Genomic DNA, 18,709 nt, shown 5'->3' on the forward strand with positions numbered 1-18,709 from the left:
TGCACCCCAATGTTCATCGCAGCACTGTTTATAATAGCCAGGACATGGAAGCAACCTAGATGCCCATCACCGATGAATGGATAAGGAAGCTGTGGTACATATACACCATGGAATAGTACTCAGCCATTAAAAAGAATTCATCTGAATCAGTTCTAATGAGATGGATGAAACTGGAGCCCATTATACAGAGTGAAGTAAGCCAGAAAGATAAACACCAATACAGTATACTAATGCATATATATGGAATTTAGAAAGATGGTAATGATAACCTTATATGCAAGACAGAAAAAGAGACAGAGATGTATGGAACAGACTTTTGGACTCTATGGGAGAAGCCGAGGGTGGGATGATCTGAGAGAACAGCATCGAAACATGTATATTATCAAGTGTGAAACATATCGCCAGTCCAGGTTGGATGCATGAGACAAGTGCTCGGGGCTGGTGCACTGGGAAGACCCAGAGGGATGGGATGGGGAGGGAGGTGGGAGGGGGGATCGGGATGGGGAACACATGTAAATCCATGGCTGATTCATGTCAATGTATGGTAAAAACCACTACAATATTACAAAGTAATTAGCCTCCAACTAATAAAAATAAATGGAAAAATAAATAAATAAAAAAGAAAAAAAAGAATAAAGTGTTCATATTTCCAGAAATAGCCAGATACTTCAATATGAAGGGAAGAAAGTGTTCATTTTTACTTACAGAACAGACTAAAAACTCAAAAAATATGGCTTTACATGCATGTGTGTGTTATGTAAATTGTCATTCCAATAAGTATATTTTAATCTTACTGAATTTATAATATTTATAACAGCAAAATTTCTGACTACTTCTTTAATAAGCCAATTTGTGAGTAAAGACAAGAGCATATAAATGATGTTCAAGGCTCTTTCCACTGTACAGTTAGGGTACAGATGTCTAGGGATAATCTCAGCAACTTGAGGGTAGGTCAAAACATAAAATTTTTGATGGCTGTAAAAATATTTTTAATAAAAATAGCTTAATTCATCCCATTAATAGAAGTAAATGAGTATCCTAAGAGAAAATAGGAAATATAAAGAAAATAAAAATTACACCATCCAGGGACAAGCACTTTAAACATTAGATTGAACATATTGTAATTTCATAGCTAAACACAGATTTGGATGATTTTACATAAATTGGATCACAGGTATAAACCTAGTCTGAAATGTTTTCTTTTCTCTTTTTCTTAAAAGAATATTATCAGGTATATCTTTTCATTTCAATAAATAAGGAACTACATAATCATTCTTATGGCTTCAGAGTATTCTTTCACAGAATGCTCCATAATCTATTTAACCAAATCCTTATTATAAGATATTAATCTTGTTTATGATTGTTTTGCTACAATAAACCTTGATAAACATTCTATATATCCAGCTTGTTTACCAACTTGTCCAACTGTCTTTAAGGTAAATTGCCTACAATTAATTCTAATTGTCGGCAGTTAGAAGTGCTGGTTAAGAGAGTATGCATATTTTAAACTCATACCTAACAGAAAGTTTGCCCAACCCTTTTGGAAAGCAATTTGTCAGTAAGTATTAAGATCCTTAGATGGGCCCGGGGAGGAGGGAGTGGTCTTCTGAGCTCTGGCAGTGTGGCCTGGTGAGGAGGATGGGTTGAAGTAGAGGGGACAGTGACCTGCCCTGAGGGCGGGACTGTTGCATGACATGGACAAAGGTCTGTGTGGTGAGCCCAGGTCACAGTGCAGGAGAGGATAAGAGGGGTCCCTCAAGGTAGTTTAGGCTTAGTTGAAGGGTACAGTTTCTGGAGGAGAGATGCAATGGATTATGATTGAATACCAATATCTGTGCACCTAAACATCTGTGCACCCTGACATACTGGGACCCTGATAACCACACACCTTTATATCTGCACACCCTGACATCTACTGGAGGCCTGGCTTCCGCATGTCCTGACATCTCTGTGCTCTAGGCAGGGCACAGTCAGGGCCAGAAGAAACTGCCTCTAGCACTGAGTAGTCGGTAATCAGCTCCCACACCTTGCTCTCAGGCACTCAGAGGTAAAGTCTGCAGGAGACCACTGTTAGCCCAACTGCTGGAGAGACCAGGGAAACAGGACGCCCTGCGAGGTGTGGTAAGGACGGCTGGGAGGAGGCTCCAGGAGCTATCTTGACAAAAGTTAGTGAAGAACAGCCAATGTACATTAGCATACTACACAGCCAAAAGCAGTCTTGCCATGCGTATGTTTAAGACCTCCGTGGGGAAACTGCAGCGACAAGTGTACGAGGGGGAGTACCCTATATTCCAATATGCGCCAGTGTGTGCGAGTGACTTCATACAGGTCAGCAGGAAAGGAGACGTGATGGATCTGCACAACCGCACCCGAATGGTGACTGGGCGTCGCTGGCACCAGCCCCCACCTCACACTGCCTGATGTCATGCTGCTGGCCCCACCAGCTGCCACCTGTGATGACCCTAACAGGCACAGCCCTGCTGCCCAGGAGAGAGGTAAAAAGCTACACAGATTTTAGGGCTAACCAGGCTGCTTCCCTTGAAGTTCGTAGAGATATCCATTCATAACAGTAAAAAACAACAGCTCCGCCTGAAGCTTGCCACTGGCCACTCTTTTTACCTTCAGCTGTGTCCCCCTCCAGATAGAGGGGATCTTTTTATTCAGTGGAAAAACCTAATTTATATCCTGAGACCATCAGCAAAGGCTCACAGCACAACCCGGGCCACCCCAGCTAGGAACATTCTGGACATAACTGGATTTAAGAAAGAGAAGAAGTGCCCAGTGGTTAAGTCTCAAAAAGATGGGGCCAGGGTGCTTAGGGAGAATAGCTAAAAGTCCTGCAGAGGCTTTGGTACAGAGGCTCATCTGGAAAATACTCTAATTTTTGGAAGGACTCAAGGCCAAATGAGCCTCATTTGGAGGCCATGGCACACTAAGGAGGTTTCTAGTACTTCTCCAAAGAGTTCCCCAAGGCTGTATTACAGAGATTTGTTAGCTGTCAGCAACTGTTAATTTCATATCCCATATCATATTGCCATCTGCAGCAGGCTGACCACCCAATCTATTCTTGAACATATACTACTCCAACCCAGGTAGGCGGACAAGTTGCAGAATGTATGTCTCCCCAAGACTGCCATGAAATGATTTTTGTATAAATCAGTGACAATGAGATGTGCATAATTTGTTAGAACCTATCAAAATACTGGTCTTCCCAGGTGGTATAGCGGTAAAGAGTCCACCTGCCAATACAGCAGATACAAGAGACACAGGTTCAATCCCTGGGTTGGGAAGATCTCCTGGAATAAGAAATTACAACCTCCCAACCCCCATCAGTATTCTTGCCTGGAAAATTCCATGGCCAGAGGAGCCTGGTGGGCTACAGTCCATGGGGTCACAAAGAGTTGGACACGATTGAGCACACACACACATATATCCAATTATTAAAGCACATATCGCCTGACCAGGAGAAATACTAACAAAAGTGTCTTCTGATGTCACCTAGAGCCAGACATCCTGGAATATGAAGTCAAGTGGGCCTTAGGAAGCATCACTACGAACAAAGCTCGTGGAGGTGATGGAATTTTAGTTGAGCTATTTCAAATCCTGAAAGATGATGCTGTAAAAGTGCTCTACTCAATATGCCAGCAAATTTGGAAAACTCAGCAGTGGCCACAGGACTGGAAAAGGTCAGTTTTCATTCCAATCCCAAAGAAAAGCAATGCCAAAGAATGCTCAAACTACCACACAATTGCACTCATCTCACACGCTAGTAAAGTAAGCTCAAAATTGTCCCAAACCAGGCCTTCAGCAATACGAGAACCTGTGAACTTCCAGCATGTTCAAGCTGGTTTTAGAAAAGCAGAGGAACCAGAGATCAAATTGCCAACATCCGCTGGATCATCGAAAAGCAAGAGAGTTCCAGAAAAACATCTATTTCTGCTTTATTGACTATGCCAAAGCCTTTGACTGTGTGGATCACAATAAACTGTGGAAAATTCTGAAAGAGATGGACATACCAGACCACCTGACCTGCCTCTTGAGAAACCTGTATGCAGGTCAGGAAGCAACAGTTAGAACTGGACGTGGAACAACAGACTGGTTCCAAATAGGAAAAGGAGTACCGTCTAAGCTGCTTCATTGTCATCCTGCTTATTAACTTAATGCAGGTATACTATGAGAAAACGGCTGGGCGTGGAGGAAGCATACAGCTGAAATCAAGATTGCCAGAGAAATACTCCCATAACTCAGATATGCTAGAGACACCACCCTTATGGCAAAAGGAATAACTAAAGAGCCTCTGATCGAAAGTGAAAGAGGAGAGTTGAAAAAGTTGGCTTGAGCTTCAACATTCAGATAATACTAAGTATCATGCCTCTGACGTGCGCCATCACTTCATGGGAAATAGATGGGGACAACATGTGGAAACGGAGTGTTCGACTTTATTTTTCTGGGCTCCAGAACCAGCTGCAGCATGGCTGACTGTCAGCATGAAATTTAAAAGGATGTATGCTACTCCTTGGAAGGAAATGTTATGACCAACTAGACAGCATAGTTAAAAAGCAGAGACATACTTGCCAACAAACGGTCCATCTGTCAAGCATATGGTTTTCCATTGGTTATGTAGGACTAACCATACCATCAACTGTGAAGAAAGTCATTGAGCGCCGAAGAAGAATTGATGAACTGTTGTGTGGAGAAGACTGTGACGAGTCCCTTTGGACTGCAAGGGAGGTCAACCCCAGTCTCCTAAAGGAGATCGTCCTGGGTGTTCATGGGCAAGGACTGATGCTGAAGCTGAAACTCCAATACTTTGGCCACCTCATGTGAAGAGCTGACTCATTGGAAAAGACCCTGATGCTGGGAAAGATTGAGGACAGGAGGAGAAGGGGATGAAAGAGGATGAGATGGTTGGATGGAATCACCAACTCGATGGACATGGGTTTGGGTGAACTCTGGGAGTTGGTGATGGACAGGGAGGCCTTGCATGCTGCCATTCATGGGGTTGCAAAGAGTCGGACATGACTGAGTGACTGAACTGAACTGAACTCAGCACACACACACATACATCAAATTATTAAAGCACATATCACCTGATCAGGAGAAATACTAACAAAACTGTATTTTAGTAAGTATTCTCACTGACACAAACAGTTCCAGCAAATCTGGAGTGGTCATTGTAGAGATACTGTAGGAGAACTTCTTGCATCAAATGGCAGAGTAGAGTTGAAAGCTCAAAATTCTTACTATAAGCGCTTGTTGTTTAGCCACAGAAAGAGAAGGAAGCTGTTTTACTGGTATCACTTTCTTTACTTGTTTTCCCCTAGGCAAATGCTTCCTTTTTCTATGGAAAGAATCAAGATTGAGTGAGCATTCAGAGCCTTTACATAAACCTTGGTGAGTTTAGAGTCACTTAGTATGATTATGCTGGGGAGGATGTAAATAACAGGCAGAGGCAAAAGTGAAATGCCATGGAAGCCAAGGAACTGGAGTGAGAGTGTACCTAACTCCAGACGAGAAGGTTTAGACAAAAAAGCAGATGAGTCTTTAGGTGAGTCTTGAAAGAAGAGAATTTCATTAGAGAAAAAACAAGATGCACGTAAGTCATTCCAACGTCTGCAAAAGCAACAAAGCTAAGTAAGATGCCTACAGCACAAAAAGCCCAAGGGATATGGGATAACAGTTCTTATGAAATAGCACGGCTTTTTATTTGTTTAGATGTATTCATTGCGTTCACCAAACTCAAGTAACAAAATTCTCTGTCCTTATTTCATCTTCACTCAAAAGTTTCCCTTCCCCCACACTTTCTTTTATGACTTCGGTTTCCTATGGCCAGACAATACCTGATCTCACTGTAGCTTTTTCTGAGCATATCAGTCAATCAAATATTTCAGATTTGGATTTGCCATTTGAGCAAACACAAGATACAGTTTTATATTTTATTCCTAGCACTTTTATTGGATTGTCTCCTGTTTAGATGGTTCCCAAGTACTATTGCAACAACACTGATGGGAGAGTTATAAAGTGTAACTCCCATGTTCATTCGTGGGCCTTATCTAATAGTTGATTATCTGCTCTAGAGGATCTTTCCCCAACCCCACCTTTTTTCTTGCTCACTTCTGAATTCTACTTCCTCCCTTCTCACTTCCATTTTCAAAATAGTACTGATTACTAAGAAAAAAAAAATCACTGTGCTTTTAAAGAGCTCTCACATGCTTTCTTTTAAATCATTTTATTTTTTAAACATGAATTGTGATTTAATTTCAAAATAGCATTCTTTAAAATGAAATATTTCAAACTCATTAATACTACAACCTCTTATACAACTCAATTTTTTTAGAGCTAGCATCACGACCAAAATAAAATCACATAAAATTATAATTATGTAGAGTATGTGTTGACTTATGCATACATGTACAGCTACATGTAAGCATTTCACTTATATATATATATATATATATATACACACATGTATATATACATATATATATATACAGCTAATATAAGCATTTTACTGACCCTCAATTGAAGAAAAATTTCAAAGTATAAATAAAATACTAATTAGATTTTCAGCAGGTAATAAAAAAGATTTACTTAAAAACCTAGGCAACCATTTTATGTTTTATTGTATCTTAAGAAAGTAAACCATTACCTGTGCAAGAATGGGGAAGCCAAGGTTCCTACATCCATTACAAGGAGTCAATGCTTCCCAGAGTCCTGAGGGCCCACAAGTGTTTTCATCATCATCATCATCTTCCACTTCTCCTGGTGACAAATTTATTGTAGATGAAGTTCTCTGAAATTAAATTTATATCATACCAATATATTATATCAATGTCAGTTAGATATCTTAACATCAATTAAATTACATAAATTTCTCATGGTGTATGTTAGCAAGAAGAAATTAGCTTAATTCTGCGCATAGTTATGTGGCTGTGCTATGGAAATCAGCCAAAATATATGTATAGTTCAATTCTAAGTTGAATGTGAAAGAAAACAAAGTGAAAAAACTGGGTGACAAAGATTGATAAATTGCAAAGTTCATGTTGAAGAATAGGACATGAAAATGACTCAAGAGAACATAGAAACAGCAACAAATATTTTGATTTCTAAAGCAACCAGAGGAACAAATTGAAAATATTGAAATAGGAATTGGTAAAAAGTCCATTTTTTCACAATGTCATCAAAAAGTAGACTCATTTTTGGAAAAAAAAGAAATTCATAAAATTTCATATTATATGCATAAGAGGGATATGTGTTAAGTCGCTTCAGTCATGGTCAACTCTTTGCAACCCCTGGACTGTAGCCCACCAAGCTCCTCTGTCCATGGGATTCTCTAGACAAGAATACTGGAGTCGGGAGCTATGCCCTCCTCCAAGGGATCTTCCACACCCAGGGATTGAACCCATGTCTCTTATGTCTCCTGGGAAGCCCTTGTAAGAGGGGTGATACTTTTAAAGTTAATAATAGGACTTCCATGCTAAGCAAACATATTTAGTTTTGCTACTTTCCAAGTCTCACTTAAATGACAGCAAAACTTTTGCAAAAATAATCTTAACCATAAGGACAAGGACAACAGGAGGGAAGTTAATAGATGAGCAATATCAAGAAAACATTTAGAGGCTCAAAAAAAAGAAAACATTTAGACAATGATAAACAGATGATTTATCAATTTCATATAGAAAACCTGAGGAAACGGAAAGTAAATTGTCTGCAAAGAGGAAGAATAAGAAGCAGATCTATTCATGATTTAACACCTCTAAAGGACTTAAGAATGAGAGAGACTGACTACCTGTGAGGTAATAATGCAAGAAATTTTGTAGGTGTTGGTAGAGCTAAAACAGAATAGAAACTCTATATTAGAAATTAGACCCCAAACTCATTACCCAGCCAAGAAAATAAACCTTCACCACCTGACAAGAAATTGGAGATTTACTTTCTGGTAAGGTTGAAGCTAAGGGATTATGAATTCTAAGAAACCAGGCACAATGAACTGAGGAATGCCTCTTTAAAAACAATGAAATTAAGTGAATATCTATGTAGTAAATAAAGATGCTCAACCTGCCCCAGTGCCTTCTTCCCACATTTGTCTTAGAGAACATGGCAGCTAAGTTTATAACTCCCAGGTAGCAGATGAGAGTATACTCCTCTGGACCGCTCAAAAAAAAAACAATCTCTAAGTACTTAAGAAAATGGTAGAGGCGTCCATGTCTTAATGCTTACTGTGAAACCCCTCCTCAACAAACTCCATGCACATAAACAGTTCCTAATTTTTCAATTAAATATGAACAAGGGTATAATGATAGCCATATATTGGAAAGAAGCTTTTAACAGGCCAAACTAAATATACAGAGAAAAATTATAAACAGTATCCTCAGAGAGAGAGAATATATAAAATCCAATAGAACAGTTGGAAAATAAGTCTGAGCAAATTTCCCAGAGGACAGAACAAAATAAGTTAAAAGTTAAGAAAATTAAGGGATCAAACTAAGAGTTCCAAGTAGAGGTAAAAAGAGACTGTCAAAGTATCAATGCAAGAAATTTTGCCAGAATGAAAGAAAAATTCCACATTAAAAGAGCCTGCTGAATATTCAGCATAGTATTTTTTTTAATAGCAAAGACAATAAGTTTGTCTAGAAATATTCAGAGTCTAGTGTTCAGTATAACATTGATAGATCATGATTACTGAAGTTAGTAAAGATAGTTTACATACTGAATTGTAAATAGCACCCATGTCCTGGTAAAAGTTGTTGCTTTAAAAAATAGCATAAAAGACTTCACAATACAACTGGTTTTTGCATTCACATCTTACATTTCCCTTTATCAATTTTCAATAACTGAGAAATTAAGAACTTCAATAGTCCTTCAATGAGTTACTGTCTGTAAGATATAATACAATGCTAGTGCTTTTATAATACAATAATACAGTGCTACAATCTACTGAGCCCTCTATTATTCATTATTTTAATTCACACAAGACTTTCAGGAAAATACTAAACTAAGCCACAAGAAGTCAAGTAAAACTCAAGGTCATGGAGATGGTAAGTGACAGAAAAATGATCCTAATCCAGACTGCCTAACTCTAGGGCATCCAATCCATATGGTTGATCAATGCTATCTATTAAAATGACTAGAATGATCAAAAGGGCATCTCCTTCACCAACTCATGATCAATTATTGGTTTGACCATCAAGGTTGACACATATGGCAGTATAAATCATAGGCTTGGCTAACAATTATCAACATTTTATAGATTAATCAGTTTTTTTCTTCTCTTTCTCCTCCCCAAAGAAAAACTGCTTATGTCGCTTCCCAGCTCATAAGTCTTCAGTTACTTCCCATTGTAGAGCAAATAATATCCATATTCTTTAATATGGCTTCAAGGTTTTATGGTCAAATTATTTTTCAGCCCCTTTCTCACTCCCTTTTATTCACCCGAGGCTATAGCCAAATGGAACTATTTATCCTTTCCTGATTTGTTCTGTGCTTTTGTCCATGCCCTCCACCTTACTTCTCCATACAACTATTATACTGGTTAAGAGTTTAAAATTAGTCCTGGATTCAAGTTCTAACTCTCTTACTTTTCAGCCTACTAATTGGTGTGTTTTTCAGAGTATAGGACCACTGGCAGCCTCACTTACTTTATCTATGCAGTGGGAAAATAATACAGTAGTATACACCTCCCTTAGAAATTTTTCCTGAAAAATAAGGTAATGAATATATGGTGCCTGACACACAGTGAGGTTTCAATAAGTATTAACCACTGTTTTTAGCTATTATTCTCCTATAATACTATTGATTCCTCAAAATACAGTTCAGATTTCACCTCTTACATAAAATTGTCTAGATTTACCACAAACAGGAAGGATGTTGCTTTCTTCTGAAAGTCTTCAATTCTTTCTGTCAGTTTGTGTATTCTGTTATTTCACATAGACTTTGAAATGACAAATGGTATAGTGGCAAACAGCAAAAGTTTTAAAGTCAAACTGATACATATTAAATATATTCAAATAGATATATATTCCTGGCTCTGCCACTTGCAAGATGTGTTACTGAGCAAATCACATAATCTTACTAGTCCTCAGTTTCCTTATCTGCAAAGTAGGCATAATAATAATTCCTACTTTAAGGGGTTATATGAGGATAAAATTAGTCGCTTGACAGCAGACTTCCCTGGTGGCTCAGACGGTAAAGCGTCTGTCCACAATGTGGGAGACCTGGGTTCGATCCCTGGCTCGGGGAGATACCCTGGAGAAGGAAATGGCAACCCACTCCAGTACTCTTGCCTAGAAAATCCCATGGACGGAGGAGCCTGGTGCCCATGGGGTCGCAGAGGGGGACATGACCGAGCGACCTCGCTCACCTCACTCGACAGGTAGATAAAAATACTCAGTACTTAGGCAGTGCTGTTGCTCAGTCCTGTCCGACTCTCTGAGACCCCGCGGACTGTAGCCTGCCAGTCTTCTCTGCCCATGGGATTTTCCCAGCAAGAATACTGGCGGGGGTGCCGTTTCCTCCTCCAGGGGCTCCTCTAGACCCAGGGATCAAAGGCGCGTCTTCCGTGTCTCTTGCACTGCAGGCAGACTCTTTACCACTGAGCTACCTCCTGTGGAAGCCCATAAAAAATAATCAATAAATTTTTTTTTATTATAATCTTTAGCCTGAAAGAGTTGTATACACACAGACACACACAAATTATTTATCTTAGTTAACTGTAAATTATCTGAAAGCAAATATGCCTTATTCACATTTGCATCTCTTACCATAAGTTGTGCATAGTGTAATTTAATAATTATTTATTAAATAAATAATTAAAGGAATGAGTTTTAAACTAATGTTTCATTTGACTACCTAGAAAATTTCACTACTAATAAAAGGTATATATAATTGCATCACAAGTCTCATTATTGTTATTTTATTTTATATTAACATTTGCCAATAGCATTAGCAAAAATAGCAAAATTTATTTTATAAATTTTGTGGTTTAGTACTGCCCCCTAAAGACAGTTTAGAAGTTAGCTGTGTACAACTCAATGTTACTCAATTTGCAACGTCATCCTACAGTTGAGGGTAGATTGTAATACAAGTCCTCTGACTCTAGGTCCTATAATCTTTCTAAGAACTACTAATTAGAAGGAAGCTTCTAATTTCTAGAGCTCTTCAAAGAGACAAAAGATATTCAAAATATTCAGAATATCCACAAAGGAATTTCTGTATTATGTTATACTTTATCATTGATGGCCCTTAAATTTTTTTTAAGTCCAAAATTCTGTAAGTCTATAATGTTATGTGGCAACCTGGGTGAGAGGTGAGTTTGGGGGAGAACAGATACAGGTGTATGTATGGCTAAGTCCCTGTCCTGCTCACCCGAAGCTATTAATCAGCTATACTCCAATACAAAATAAAAAGGCTTAAAGTTTAAAAAAAATGTGTAAGTCTAAGCAATTAAAGTGTATACTGTCCAGGAAAAGGGTCAAGGGTCAGATAGGATTCCCATACAGCCTCTTTAATCCCCATTAGCCAGTCCTTGAATACACGTCTTTAGAAACATGCTGGCAGTAGGAGAAGAGAAAATCCAAGGATGCCCAGTGTTAGTCCCACCAGGCTCCTCTGTCCATGGAGTTCTCCAGGCAAGAATACTGGAGTGGTTTTGCATATAGGGTTATCGTTATCACCTTTCTAAATTCCATATATATGTGTTAGTATGCTGTAATGTTCTTTATCTTTCTGGCTTACTTCACTCTGTATAATGGGCTCCAGCTTCATCCATCTCATTAGGACTGGTTCAAATGAATTCTTTAAACAGAAAAAGAGACACAGAAATACAGAACAGACTTTTGAACTCTGTGGGAGAATGTGAGGGTGGGATATTTCAAAAGAACAGCATGTATACTATCTATGGGTGAAACAGATCCCCAGCCCAGGTGGGATGCATGAGACAAGTGCTCCGGCCTGGTGCACTGGGAAGACCCAGAGGAATCGGGTGGAGAGGGAGGTGGGAGGGGGGATCGGGATTGGGAATACATGTAAATCCATGGCTGATTCATATCAATGTATGACAAAACCCACTGGAAAAAAAAATAATAATAAAAAAAAAGAATACTGGAGTGGGTAGCCAGTCCCTTCTCCACGGGATCTTCCTGACCCAGGGATCAAACTCCAGCACTGCAGGCAGATTCTTTATCGTCTGAGCCACCAAGAAAGCTCCAAGGACATCTACCTCCTGTCCAAAAGTCCCTGGAAGAAAAGCAGAAACTGATGCTGCTCGACAGAGCCAGGATATAAGAGAACAACATGTGAGTGGGGAAATGGGATGATGGAATGAGACAAAGCTACTTCTCATCCCATCAGAAATGCAAACACCAAATTAAAAAGTAGGAAAACAGTCTAAAAGAATTGTCAATGCAAAGGGACCTGGCAAATGGGCAGACTCCAGGGAGGAGGCAACCATCAGAAATGGAGAGCAAAACAAAGACAGACCATTAGGGATAGGGGTCAGCAATCTGGTCTGCAAATCAGCAAGTCTTTTCGTGTGTGTTCTTCAAAACTGAAAATGACTCATTAACTTTTAATGAAACTTAAAGTAACACATGCTTATTGTAAAACAAATCATTCAAAATAAAAAGTTATAAAGGAGAAAGAGAAGCTTTCCTGACATTAATTACCATTACAAACTTTCAGTGAGTTTCCATCTAGATTTGAACCCGTGTCCAGTGTTTTCAGAACTGATAAATACGCAGTTGTGTGCCAAAGAGTACTCTTACTGGGTGATTCAGATGGTGAAGAATCCATCTGCAACTCAGGAGACCTGGGTTCAATCCCTGGGTCAGGAAGATCCCCTGCAGAAAGGAATGGCAATCCACTCCAGTATTCTTGCCTAGAGAACCCCATGGAGACAGGAGCCTGAGGAGCTACAGTCCATGGGGTTGCAAAGAGTTGGACACAACTAAGCAACTAACACAACATATATTTCCAATATCTCTAAAGTATTCTCCACACCATGACAAGAGAAAAAAAATTTCTTATATGAGAAATTGAAAATGTTACCCTCTTCCTTTAAAACTTTTAATAGATTTCCATTGTTCTTTGTATAAAATTCAAAATTCTTAACATGATTGCAGAGGCTGTGTATGATTTCCCTTACCTGCATTATCTAGTTTTGTCCTATTTCCGTCATTCTTCCTTCCCTTTGCTCATAACATTTAAACACACTATGCTCTTTCTCTTGAATATACCAAACTTTCTCTTACACAGAACTTTATCTAAGTACATACAGTTTTCTCTTACAGAGCTATTAGTTGTCTCCACTATAACAGAACACCTAGCCCTCTTTTTCTACAGTAATAGAACCATAATTTTTACTTGGGCACATGTCTTCTTTGGGCCTTCCCAAATGGCACTATTGGTAATGAACCCAACTGTCAATGCAGGGGACAGAGGAGATGTGGGTTGGATCCCTGGGTCAGGAAGACCCCCTGGAAGAGGGCATGGGAACACACTCCAGTATTCTTGCCTGGCGAATCCCATGGACAGAGGAGCCTGGCAGGCTACACATAGGCTCACAGTCATTCAGGACTGAAGCATGCAAGCATGTCTGCTTTGAATACAAACCATTTTTTCCAATCTCTGTCACAGCTAAATGTGGCTGTGTTATTAAGGTATAACCCTGGGGTATAAGAAATGTTCTTAAAGAGGCATGTCCTTCCTTCTTCCCTTTCCTCTTTCTGCTGGTTGGAGTGCTAATGCAATGATTAGAGCTAGAGCAGTCATCCTGGACCATGAAGGATCCTTGGAACTAGAGGGTATACATAGTGGAACAACAAATAGAATAACCCTCGGTTCCTCACACTGATGAGGACAGTCCATCCTTGGACACTCCAGCCCTAAGTTATGTGAGTGGAATGAAATAAACTTCTCCATTTTAAGTCACTGCTATTTGGATTTTCTGTTACTTGCTATTGTACCAAAACCTAATAAATAAATTCATGGAGGAATCTCTTCTCTTGTCCTCATCATGATTAATCTTACTTGTGCTCTAGGTGTGAACTTAATTCACTCCCTCTGATAGTCCTTTTGGTACCCCAAAACTAGTTTCCTTTCTTACATACTTTCACAGCACCCTGGTATTTTTATAGTAATCATCACAAATACAATTTTAAAAGCTAATTAGATGACTTTGGTTCTCTAACTCCTTTCCTGGGGCTTCCCTGGTAGTCCAGTGGCTAAGACTCTGTACTCCCAATGCAGGGGGCCCAGGTTTGATCCCTAGTCTGGGATGTAGATTCCACATGCTGCAGTTAAGAGTTTGCACGCCGCAACTAAAGATCCCACATGCCACAAGGAAGACTGAAGATCCTGCATGCTCTGACTAAGATCAGGCACAGCCAAATAAATAAGGAAATGGTTAAGAAATAACTCCTTTCCCTACTGGATTACAAACTGTGTAGCTGCAGAGGTGTCTGTTGGTTTAGTTACCACAAAAACAGTGCTTATGTGTTGATTAAACAAATGATGAGTGAGTGAATGGATGTCAGCCTGCCCTAAAAATGTTGACAATGTGAACATTCTCACTGATACTAGGAGGCACCAATTTAACTGTAACCTTAAATTTAGTGTCCTTTATCTTCTGACTCCTCTATATTCATTGCCCTCACTGTGTTCATTCCATGTTCAAACTACTATAGAACTCAACATCTACTTGATTTCATTAAAGAATGCCTTTATGCCAACATTAGCGAGCAATTTAGATTTTAACAAAAACTCTGTAGTTGAGGAGACTAAACTTTAAATCACACAACTTAATTGTTCCTCCTCCCCAACAAATATTTGTCTCCCTGTGATGATGGTTAGGTAGAAGGATGCTTTCATCTTCGTTGGTGTCTATTTCTTCCCATAGAATTTTTTTATCTGCTCTTCAAATTACTGTACCTTTTATAATGCAGAGAAGTGTAATTCTAGTATGTACCTTTTCTCCAAACTTGCATAGCCAATCTCATTACAGGTGACCTTACTCAAGGATTATTAATTTTTTTCAATTTGAAAGTAAAAAACAAAAAAAGTTATATCAATGACATTTTATTTCTTATAATGCTTTTAAAGTTGGGGATGTAAGGACTTACTGGGACACTGAAAGAGAGGGAAACTATAAAATGCTAAGCTGGTTCATTTATGGGGCTTCCCAGGTGGTGCTAGGGATAAAGAATCTGCCTCCAATGCAGGAGATGCAAGAGATGCAGGTTTGATCCCTGGGTCAGGAAGATCCCCTGGAGAAGGGAACAGCTGCCCACTCCAGTATTCTTGCCTGGAAAATTCCGTGGGCAGAGGAGCCTGGTGGGCTACAGTCTATGGGGCTGCAGAGAGTTGGACACGACAGAGTGGCTTGAGCAGCAGCAGCAAGCTGGTTCACTTATACTGAAACTATGCAAGTGTCAGCGATCCAACAAATAAAGGTCAGCAATCACATCACTCAAAAAGTGTGAACAGCAGACTTGTTTATGTTCAATTCATCCCCGACAGAGGTCACACGCTACAGTTTCATACATTAGGGATGCTCAGGAAGATTATCATCAAATAATTTCAAAAATTTATTAACGCTAAACATCTGCACGAAATTAAAGGACACTTACTCCTTGTAAGGAAAGTTACGACCAACCTAGACAGCATATTAAAAAGCAGAGACATTACTTTGCCAACAAAGATCCGTCAGGGCTATGGTTTTTCCAGTGGTCATGTATGGACATGAGAGTTGGACTATAAAGAAGCTGAGTGCTGAAGAATTGATGCTTTCGAACTGTGGTGTTGGAGAAGATTCTTGAGAGTCCCTTGGCCAGCAAGGAGATCCAACCAGTCCATCCTAAAGCAGATCAGTCTTGGGTGTTCATTGGAAGGACTGATGTTGAGACTGAAACTCCAAAAGTTTGGCCACCTGATGCGAAGAGCTGACTCATTTGAGAAGACCCTGATGCTGGGAAAGATAGAGGGAGAGGAGAAGGGGACGACAGAGGATGAGATGTTTGGATGGCATCACCAACTCAATGGACATGGGTTTGGGTAACTCCAGCAGTTGGTGATGGACAGGGAGGCCTGGCATGCTGTGGTTTATGGGGTTGCAAAGAGTCAGACACGACTGAGCAACTGAACTGAACTGAACTGAAACATCTGTTTAAAATTTTCTGAGAATAACTCCAGAGCTATCTTATACTATCTTTTCACCACAGTCATTTGCTCCAAGTTAGTGAAATTCACAACAGATGCAACATTAGGGTCTTCTGAAAAATGAAATCTCTCTCAGATTTATCTGTAGTTACCTGTACATCTTAAACTGATTTATACCAGCAAGGAAAAGGATGAAGAAATTCTTTATGTCAATGAGTACACTGAGCCCACCTCCTAGCATCCACATATCAAAATAACATTACTGTGCATGGTGCTATTTTAAACCTGGGGATTCTCCAGTATTCACATTTATTAAAGAACAGAATTGCTATTAAAGCAAGTATTTTAGTTGCAAGGAATACTGAAGACTAGGTTAAGGAGAACTCTTCTTGTTTTAATAGTATGTGAGACATTCATTGTAATTGCTCTAAAACGCTGTGTTCCAACACACTGTGTCCCCACCTGCTACCTCTTTACATAGCTGGCATTCTTGGCATGGCCATCTAGGAAACTTCAAAGAAGAATTCATTTGGTTTGCTATTCTACTTTAGTACTCAGTTCAGTTCAGTTCAGTCGCTCAGTTATGTCCAACTTTTTGCAACCCCATGGACTGCAGCATGCCAAGTTTCCCTGTCCATCACCAACTCCCAGAGCTTACTCAAACTCATGTCCATCAAGTCAGCGATGCCATCCAACCATCTCATCCTCTGTCATCCCCTTCTCCTCCTGCCTTCAGTCTTTCCCAGCATCAGGGTCTTTCAAATGAGTCAGTTCTTTGCATCAGGTGGCCAAAGTATTGGAGTTTCAGCTCCAGCATCAGTCCTTCTGATGAATATTCAGGACTGATTTCCTTTAGGATGGACTGGTTGGATCTCCATGCAGTCCAAGGGACTCTGAAGGGTCTTCTCCAACACCACAGTTCAAAAGCATCAATTCTTTGGCACTCAGCCTTCTTTATAGTCCAACTCTAACATCCACACATGATACTGGAAAAACCATAGCTTTGACTAGATGGACTTTTGTTGGCAAAGTAATGTCTCTGCTTTTTAATATGCTGTCTAGTTTGGTCATAGCTTTTCTTCCAAGGAGCAAGCGTGTTTTAATTTCATGGCCGCAGTCACCATCTGCAGTTATTTTGGAGCCCCCAAAAATAAAGTCTCTCATTGTTTCCATTATTTCCCCATATATTTTCCATGAAGTGATGGGACTGGATGCCATGATCTTAGTTTTCTGAATGTTGAGTTTTAAGCCAAGTTTTTCACTTTCATCAAGAGGCTCTTTAGTTCTTCATTTTCTGCCACAAGAGTACTAGCATCACTTTATATGTTCTTATTACCTCTTAAAACTTTTTTTCATTTATCTGACTCTGGCTTAATAATATTGTTTATTATTATGAAAGGGGAGAGAAAGAAGTCTACACTGATGTCAGGTTTATGCACAGGAGGTCAAAGCTAATTTCAAAAAGGTAAAGGTTACATTTAGAAAGTTGACTCAAGCTTATTTTTTCTGCAAGATTTAGTATAAGAGGCAAAATATGCAACTTTTGGAAAATACACTATTCTTCATGACAGATCATTTTACATAAACAAATACTAGTTTTCAAATAATTTCTTATTAAGGTATTGTTTACATATATAATATGCACCCATTTTTAATATATAGGTTTATAACTTTTGATAAAAGCATACAATTGTGTAATCATCACCACAAATGGTTACCCTGTGCTCAACCCCTGTCAGTACCCACCGACTCCTGGCCCCAGAAATCTTTTTTCTGTCACTCTATTAGACAGGTCCTTTGCAGAACTTCACAAAAATGGAATCACAAAGTATACACCTTAGGTCTGGCTTCTTTTGCTCAGCATAATGTGTTTGAGATATATCTTTATTTTTCACATATCAGTAGTGTATTCCTTTCTAATGCAAAGTGGTATTTTACTGTATGGATACATCAAAACTTTTTTGTAAACTCTTTCTTTATTAGACATTTAGGGTGCTTCCACTTTGGAGCCATTATGAATAAAGTTTCCATGAGCATTCACATATAATTCTGTATGTGAACATAAACTTTTGTTTCTCTTAGGTAAACACCTAAAATACCAGGTTACACAGTAAGTGTATTTTAAACATTTTAGGAAATTATCAAAATGTTTTCCAAAGTGTTTGTACACTTTACATTCATATTAGAGTTCTAGTATCATCCCATACTTGGCAACACTTAATTTAGCCATTCCAGCAGACATGTGGTGCTGCCCCATAGCACTTTTAATTTCCACTTCTGTGACTGCCAACATGTTAAGTATCTTCTCCTGTGCTGGGAGGCCAGACACATGTCATTTTTGCATGAAATATCCTTTTAAATCATTTGTCTATTTTTAAGTGGGTTAATTTGACTTCTTACTATTGACTTGTAAGTGTTTGTCTGTTTGTTTTTTAATGAAGACTGTTCTTTTTAGAGTCATTTAAGGTTCACAGCAAAATTGAAAGGAAGGTACTGAGATTTCCCATCTGCCCCAAGCTCCTAGACATGCAAAGCTCTCTTTATAAACATCCCCCAC

General features: G+C 39.2%; 2 protein-coding genes across 19 annotated transcripts in view; one reads left to right on the plus strand and one right to left on the minus strand.

Annotated features, from left to right (window-relative positions):
* ANKS1B (ankyrin repeat and sterile alpha motif domain containing 1B) overlaps positions 1-18,709 on the minus strand; it is a 1,065,346-nt gene that overhangs the window by 787,256 nt on the left and 259,381 nt on the right. For all 18 annotated transcript variants that reach the window (XM_043440436.1, XM_043440451.1, XM_043440445.1 and 15 more), the window contains exon 9: positions 6,650-6,793. In XM_043440436.1, the coding sequence (XP_043296371.1) occupies positions 6,650-6,793 (144 nt within the window). The remainder of the gene's footprint in view (positions 1-6,649; positions 6,794-18,709) is intronic.
* On the plus strand, positions 1,695-2,832 carry FAM71C (family with sequence similarity 71 member C). Its single transcript, XM_043441252.1, is given in 4 exon segments — positions 1,695-1,713; positions 2,195-2,381; positions 2,383-2,498; positions 2,501-2,832. Coding segments are annotated over 4 exon segments (654 nt in total).

The sequence above is a fragment of the Cervus canadensis genome, chromosome 21 (genome assembly GCF_019320065.1).
Source record: "Cervus canadensis isolate Bull #8, Minnesota chromosome 21, ASM1932006v1, whole genome shotgun sequence".
Classification (NCBI taxonomy): domain Eukaryota; kingdom Metazoa; phylum Chordata; class Mammalia; order Artiodactyla; family Cervidae; genus Cervus; species Cervus canadensis.